The sequence below is a fragment of the Babylonia areolata genome, chromosome 29 (assembly GCF_041734735.1).
Source record: "Babylonia areolata isolate BAREFJ2019XMU chromosome 29, ASM4173473v1, whole genome shotgun sequence".
Classification (NCBI taxonomy): Eukaryota; Metazoa; Mollusca; class Gastropoda; order Neogastropoda; family Buccinidae; genus Babylonia; species Babylonia areolata.
This window is the reverse complement of record NC_134904.1, coordinates 36,735,657-36,744,147: the sequence shown is the minus strand read 5'-3', so window position 1 is coordinate 36,744,147 and position 8,491 is coordinate 36,735,657. Positions and strand designations below refer to the sequence as shown.

General features: G+C 41.9%; 1 protein-coding gene across 1 annotated transcript in view; it reads right to left on the bottom strand.

The window, feature by feature from the left end:
• The window catches only part of LOC143274659 (uncharacterized), a 6,524-nt gene extending 697 nt beyond the window's left edge, over positions 1-5,827 (bottom strand). Inside the window, exons 1-2 of the mRNA XM_076578532.1 lie at positions 5,776-5,827; positions 3,706-3,928 (exon numbers count right to left, since the gene is read on the bottom strand). Coding sequence (XP_076434647.1) covers positions 3,706-3,928; positions 5,776-5,827 — 275 coding nt within the window. The remainder of the gene's footprint in view (positions 1-3,705; positions 3,929-5,775) is intronic.
• Between the last annotated feature and the right edge of the window lie 2,664 nt (positions 5,828-8,491).

Below are 8,491 nucleotides of genomic sequence, written 5' to 3'. Positions count from 1 at the left end.
TTCATTTACTTGCTCATTTATTCATTTATTTATTAGATTTATTTATTTATTGGATTTATTCATTTATTAGTCAAAACGTTCACAATTTATGCGTGTAAATCCGTTCCTCATGTGGGGTTTTCTGTTGTTGTTTTTTTTTGTATATTCATTCATGTATTTATCAGTTCTGAACATTCACTATCCATTTTGAAGTACTATACCTGTCCCGTATCATTTCTCAAGTTCAAGTAATAATCAGATCTATGAGATTCAAGTAATTAGATATTGGTAAAAACAGTAAGGGCCTTGGACACTTGCATCATTATGCACGGCAGGTCTTGACTCATCAGGACGTGACAAGCTTTTGACACAAAGGCCCACAGATACAGCACAACTTTGATATACATGGCCTCAGACCTGGCAAATATTGGACACATGTAGCCATATGAGCAAACCCTTTGGAAAATTTAAGGCCCTTGGATCTAGAAAAATTTGGGAAAACAGGTGACCCGGGTTTTTAAAAAATTTGGCCCACTAGGGCCTCAGATCTAGAAAATTTTGGAAAAATTGGGTTTCTTAAAATTTAGTACACCCGGGGCCCCAAATGGTTCCCCCAGGGCCCGGGGAACTTTTGGGGGAAACGCTTGGGGGCCTCGGGTTTTGGAAAAAATCAAAGAAAAACATAGAACCTCAGCCCTTGGCAAATGTTGGACATTAAGGGGCACAGACCTAGCAAAATTGGGGGCATCCCTTAGTCTCAGACCTAGCACACATTAAAAAAAAAACACCCTCAGCCCAAGAGGTTTTTTGGAAAAAAAATATCAAAAAAATTAAGGGATCACAACTTTTTAAAAATTCGGGGCCCCGGTTGGACCCCAACCCAAAATTAAATCGGGTAAACAGAGAACCTCGATTTTGCAAACTACCCAAAATCAGGCCCACAAAGGCCTTTGATCTCGCAAATGGAGACATTTTTCCCAAAAATGGGAAAAACTTTAAACCAAAGTCTCTTTTTCAAACATTTAAAAAATTTTTTCTCACTAAATTTTTAAAAAGAAAGTTTGTTTGATGGGGTTGGCAGGGGGAACTCCCCAGACCCGAAAAGAAAAAACCCTTTGGGAAAAATTGAAAGAAACACTGTGTATGCCATGAAGGGTAAAATTTTTTACAAAAAAAAATTAGTTTTTGCAAAACTTTTTTAGAATCAAAATTGGAAAAGTTTTTAAGATTGGGTTTATATCATAAATTGCTAAAATTTTTATTTGGCCGTTACGGGAAAAAATATTGGGGGTTGGGAATTTGTCTTAAATTTAAAATTTTAAATTTGTTTTTTTGCACATTTTTCTGTCTTTGCTGCTGGGTGAAATGTAAAAATGGGGGGTTAAGGACGGGCCCCTCCCCTTTCCCTTTTTGGGAAGTGTCGGGGGTTTTTCCAATGTACCTTTTATTTAACTGTGTGTACCCTAAATCGGTACCCGGTAAGCGGGCACGATTTGGGGTTGTTTTCCTTTGTGAAGGGGGGAGAGTTCCCAAATTTCTTTACTATTTTTTAAAATTCATTTCATTTTTTGGCCTCATTTTTGTATTTTCCCAATTAAAAAAACTCCCGGGGTAACCTTTTTTTGTTCTGTATTGTCCATTTTGTTCTGTGTGGCTTGTTCAGGATTAATGGGGGCAAATCCCGGGTCTTGAAAAAAAGTAATTTGTTTTGCCCCTTTTTCTGTCTTTGTCTGTGGCACTTTGGTCAAATGACGGTTTTTAAAGGGCCAAGGCCCCGGCCCTTTCCTTTGGGGCGTTTGGGTTTGTTCCAAGGGCCCTTTTTGTTTTAAATGTGGGGCTAGCTGAATGGGTTAAGCTTTAAAAGAAAGCATGATTTTGAAGTTGTGTCCCTTTGGGGAAGGGAAGGAGTTATAACTCTTTACTTTTTTGTTAATTGGGATGTTGAGTTGTATTGCCCTTGTGCGGGAGGGGGGACGAATATGAGTTTGAATTTCTTTTAAAGGTTTGCCCCTGCTTTCGGGGAAATTTAAAGGAGAACAGAATATCCCGCGAATTTATTAAAAGTTTCCAAAATTCTTTTTCCGGCTGCCCTTTGTTTTTTTGGCCCTTTGGATAAAGAAAAAAAATGTAAAAAAAGGGGAAATTCTTTTTTAACTTAAAGAAAGCTTTTAAATTTACGAAAAAATCGTGTTTACGTTATTCCTTTTGAAAATTTTTTCCCTTGTGAATTTTTATGCTTAATGTTTGTTGTATATTTGAAACCTTTCATGGGGGGGCCAAGGGGTTTCTTTAAAATAAAAACATCCGAATCTTTTTAATATTTAAATTTTTAGTGTAGGTCAGCGACTTTTTCCCTTTGAGGGCATGACAACGGACAAAAAGATGAAAAATTTGGATCAAAAAACTGGAAACATGATGGGCCTCGGGACTTGCAAAGGTCAGACCTTGGACCCGGGAAAAATGGTTATAAATGTCCCCCAAAGACATAGCAATTCACTGGGGCCTTTTTTGACATGTATCCAAGACATGGGAAAAACCTCAGACATAATGCATAGGCCGGGAAAAACCAATTTGTATCCTAAAAATAGCAAACCCCCACACTAAATGACACTGGGCCCTTTGGGGGGGGCCCAATTTTACCCAAAGGGACTGGGCAAACCCCCCACACATACATGACATGGGGCCGGGGAGACAATGAACCCCTAGACTTTAGAAAACCTACACTACATGACACTAGGCTGGTTCAATTTTCCCCTAGAATAGAAAAAACCCCGACATACATGACTCTAGGCCGGGGGTTACCATGTTACCCCTTTGGACAACAGCAAACCTCCCACTTTACTTGACACAGGCCTGGAAAACCATTTTACCCCAAAGACATAGTAAACCTCAAAATTACATAAACCCTAGGCCTGGGATACATGTCCCCCAAAAGACTAGAAAACCCCAGACATACTTTGCCCAATGGGCCGGGGTTTGAATGTACCCAAAAGATATGAAAAACCTCAGGCATACAAAACATTAGGACTGGATAAATTTACCCCAAAGGGAAATAGCAATGACACTAGGCCTGGTAAAAAACATGTACCCCAAAGGGAAAATAGCAAAACCTAAAGACTCGGACATTAGGCGTGGGTAGACTGTATCCCTAAAAATTTGAATACATGGGCCCCGGGGTTAAAATTTGCCCCCTAGACTAGAAAATGACACTGGGCCGGGGGTTTTGGGACATGTATCCCAAGACATGACAAACCTCAGACATACATGACACTAGGACTGGAGACACATGTATCCCAAGACATAGCAATGACACTAGGCCTGGATAGACATGTATCCCAAGACATAGCAAACCTGAGACATACATGACACTAGGCGTGGAGATACATGTATCCCTAGACATAGTAAACCTCAGACATACATGACACTAGGCGTGGAGATACATGTATCCCTAGACATAGCAAACCTCAGACATACATGACACTAGGCGTGGAGATACATGTGTCCCTAGACATAGCAATGACACTAGGCCTGGATAGACATGTATCCCAAGGCATAGCAAACCTCACACATGCATGACACTAGCCCTGGAGACACCCAGAAACATGTGTGGTTCCAGAACCTGACTGGTATCCTAGCCGAGGGCTGCTTTCTGTTTTCTTTTCTTTTCTGTTTAATACCACAGTCCTGTGGCAAAGGTTTCTCCCAGTCTCTCGTCAAACATTTCACCTGTAGGTCAGCAGACTTCTCGCCTTGAAAGGCATGACAACAGACAGGCACCGGTCCACACTCATGACCACGATCAGGGTTCCGGAGACGAAAGTGGACCACAGATAGACCTTGGAGATCTTGGCGGTCGTCAATGACTCGGAGGTTGCTGATGGGGATGTAGTCAGACATGTAGCAATGGCGATGGACGGTGTCCGAGTTGCCAGGTTGACCAAGTCCACCACTGCAGCCAGAAGAGGAGCAGGTTTTTACCCTGTCAGAAAGACTTGCTGTAACATAAGAAAAAAAAACAACAAAAAAACCCAACACATTGTTATGTATCATTACACTGTATTGTATCATTGCATTATTTATCATGTATTATTACATTGTATTGTATCATTGTATTACTCCTTTTTTTTTTGTCACAGAAGATTTATCTGTGTGAAATTCGGGCTGCTCTCCCCACTACGGCAGGAAGAGCGCGTCGCTACACTGAGAGCGCCACCCGTTTTTTGTTTTTTTTTGTTTTTTTTTGTCTTCAGTTTTATTTGTTTTCCTATACAAGTGGATTTTTTTTTTTTTTTTACAGAATTTTGCCAGTGACAACCCTTGTGTTGCAGTGTTTTTTGTTGTTGTTGTTTTTTTTTTTTAATATTTATTTTGTTTTATTTTTACGTGCGCTATGTGCATGTTACACATGGGACCTCGGTTTATCGTCTCATCTGAATGACTATCGTCCAGACCACCACTCAAGTTCTAGCAGAGGGGGAGAAAATACTGGCGACTATGGTATTCGAACCAGTCCGCCCAGATTCTCTCGCTTCCTAGGCGGACGAGTTACCTCTAGGCCATCACTTCACATTATGGTTCACTGGAGAAAAGGGAAGCCTTAAGATAAAAGGCAAAGGTGCTTAGAATGAACTTTTTTTGAGTGAAGATAGGGGGATTAATCATCCGAAATATTGGGTTCATCAGTTTCACAAAAGAGCCTCTTTTTCGTTGAAATTTATGTCTCTGAGTGAAAATTCTAGGGAATAATATTTCTGAATCTTTATCCATGCAAACAAACAAACAAAAAACAACAACAACAAACAAACAAAAACAACAACAACCAAACAAACAAACAAAAAAGAAAAGAAAAGTGCATATTAAACAAGAGCGTCTCATATTTTAGTCAAACGGAACAGGCACACAGGTATGCTTAGCGAAATCACTGGTCTCAATCGTCAATTTAAACATTCCTCTTGAAAAAGAAAAAAGAAAAAAAAAGAGGTTGACACAGACATCTGTTGGCTCTTCAATAAACGAAAACACACACACACACACACACACACACACACATATATATATATATATATCAGTTACTTCACCAGATGTTCAATGATGGAGTCTCCCGTCGGACCGACGGATGAGTAGGCAGACAGGCTTATCTGTCGGTGTGTGTCCTCATATGGCAGAAGAGGCCGATTCTGGATGCGCAGCGCTTCCCACAGGTGTTGCAAGGGAAAACGTCTCCAGAAGTTGAGCCCTGCTTCCTTCGCTCACGCTTCTCCTTAATGGCTAGCGTTCTCTTGTTTTCAAACGTCTTTATGCCACTAGTGCACAGCATCTTCCAGCGACAGCGGTCAAGGGCATTCAGTTTCCCAGGAAGCGATGTCTTGGTCACAGGCTTTGAGGTTTGTCTTCAAGGTGTCCTTGAAGCACTTGCAGGGTCTTCCAAGTTCACGGTGGCCTTCCTTCAGCTGGCCATACAAAAGCATCTTCGGGATCCTGCTGTCTGTCATGCGGACAACGTGTCCTGTCCAGCGTAGCTGGCACTGGATCAGCAGGCTTTCGATGCTGGGCAGGCCGCTCCTCTCTAGGACCTGGACGTTGGAGACCCTGTCTTCCCACTTTATGCCGAGGATCCTTCGTAGGCATCTCTGGTGAAACTGCTCAAGTTGTTGAATGTGACGGCGATACGTCGTTCATGTTTCACAAGGTCAGCACAACAGCTCTGTAGGTTTCTTATGTTCAATAGTGACACTGTAACTATCTGGATGTAAAGGCCTGTTACCTAGGCAGGAATGACAAGGCCGTTTTACACACCACACGGCAGCAGAGATGCCAGAACTTCCGCCTCCGTGTCCAGTTCACCCATCAGTTTTGGTTTCACACCTACGGAACAGGATACATCAACCAAATTTTAACTCTCTCCATACGAACGGCGAAAGAGACGACGTTAACAGCGTTTCACCCCAATTACCATCATCAAAATATTGCAAGCGGAAGGCTCTTATACTGAAGAGGTGAATGTTGACAAAGAATACCACAATTCTGACGACGGAAGCTAAGGTTGGGTCATTCAGACACCCACTGGACATCCGAGGGGTCTGTGTAGAGGAGAAGAGAGGACTGGCCGTGCTGAGTGAGTTAATCAAGATGCCTTATTTCACATTGCTGCTACCATCAGTGATTTAGCCAAATTCAGAATAACCAGTAATACACTGCCTATTAACAAACAGCGTTTCCGACAATTTATCCACAAAATGAAAAAAATGAAAAAAAGTGATAAATATTCCACAAACGACACCGCTAGTAAGTTTCACATTTGTTTTTAGTCCATTTTGACGTGTTTTTCTAGTTTCGATAGAACCCATACAAACTCCATGAAATCACTTTAAAAAAAACAACACAACAGAATACAGTTAAAACTAAAATCACTTGTCTCTTCTACACGTATTTCTTTCTGTTGATAGGGAAAAGAATTCTGACTTTTGTTGAGGCAAAAAAACCAAAAAACACAACAACTTGTTAATGAGCATTTGCTTGTTTGTTTAAGCGGGTTAAAAAAAAAGTCTACATCATTCTTTTTGTTTGTACAGTGTATGTAAAAAAAAAAAAACATGTATGTAATGTTTCCATGCCCCCCAAAGACCTTATGAAATAAATCTCTTGGCTTGCTTGGCCGTGACTGGCCAAAAACAGTCCTTTTTTTTTAATTTTTGCTGCCCCGTCAGCTGCACCGTTTCAGTGGCATTACTCCCACGCCGTCTCATTCCGCGTCCCCTGAAACACAGCCACACCCGGGTTCGTCTGTCACAGTCCCAGCGTCGGCAGTCCGCAGGGAACTACTATCAGGCCGTCTTCACGGGCTAAGGCAACTACAGCCAAGTCATTCTGGATGGAAAGCAAAACGGTCGACTGGAAGGACATGAAACGATTTCGTGGAAAACGCAAAGGAATGCATGATTCTGCACACAACTCGTTCACACACATTTTTTTAAAAACCCTTTTCTTTTCTTCAATTCACAAACCTTGAGGTGCACTAATCAGCAATCCCAGTGCTGATTTCAGCGGGAATTTTGCTAGAATTACATAAAACGAAAAAAGGTGAGATTCGCTTCATTGTTGGGAGGGGACTGAGGAAGGAAGAGAGAGTGTGGAGAGAGAGTGGAGAGAGAGGGGGGGGGACAGAGGGAGAGAGGGAGGGAGACAGAGAGAGAGGAGAAAGGGAGACAGAGAGAGAGAGGCAGAGAGAGGGAGACAGAGAGAGAGGCAGAGAGAGAGGCAGAGAGAGAGGGGAGACAGAGAGAGAGAGAGGGGGGGAGAGGGAGACAGACAGAGAGAGAGAGAGGGAGGGAACATAATGCGGAAAAGAATGTGGAAAAAATACAAAATGTGAAATGGACAGGGTGTGTGTCAGTGATTGGAGAATTTGGAGAATGAAAAACAGAATATTGGAAAGGTGTGTTTGAGAGGGGGACGGGGGGCGGGGGATTCCGAGGGGGGCAGCGTGATAAAGACAGAAAGTTAATCAATAATCAAAGAACAACACTTGCATGTTTTCCTCTTCTTCTTACTATTTTGCTAATATCATAACTCTTCTTCTTCTTCTTCTTCTTGGTTTAATTAAACAGTACTTCATTTGAAACACGTCACAATAAAAACACAGTAAAAGATGAACAGGACAACAATAAAATTTTGTACAAGGTCCTGTCCTTCTACGAGTCAGACCAACACAACGCAACGCAACGCAACACAACGCAACACAACGCAACGCGGTTTCAGGTTCCGTTTCTGAAGGAGGCGTCACTGCGTTCGGACAAATCCATATACGCTACACCACATCTGCTAAGCAGATGCCTGACCAGCAGAGTAACCCAATGCGCTTAGTAAAGGTCTTGAGGGGAAAAAGAAGACGCATAATTAAACAATTAAAACAAATAGATAAATAATTGAATGATTTAAATAGAAATAGACAAAGAAAGAAAAGAGAGAGAGGGAGAAAAGAAGAGTTATGCAACCCATGCAGCGCAACGCAACGCAACATAACCACAACGCAACACCACAACACAACTGTGCCTCAACGCAGCACAACGCAACACAACACAACACAACCGCAACACAAACGCTACACAACCACAACCACAACACAACACAACACAACGCAACGCAATGCAACACAACGCAACGCAACGCAACACAACACAACCGCAACACAAACGCTACACAACCACAACACAACACAACACAACACAACGCAACGCAACGCAACGCAACGCAACTCAACCACAAAAACAACACAAACACAACACAACACAACATAACACAAACACAAACACAACACAAACACAACACAACACAATACAACACAAACACAAACACAACCACAAAACAAACGCAACACAATAACAACACAATACAACACAACCACAACCACAGCCACAACACAATACAACACAACCACACCCCAACACAACACGACCACGACACAACACAACCACAACACAACTACAACACAACACAACACAACACAAACACA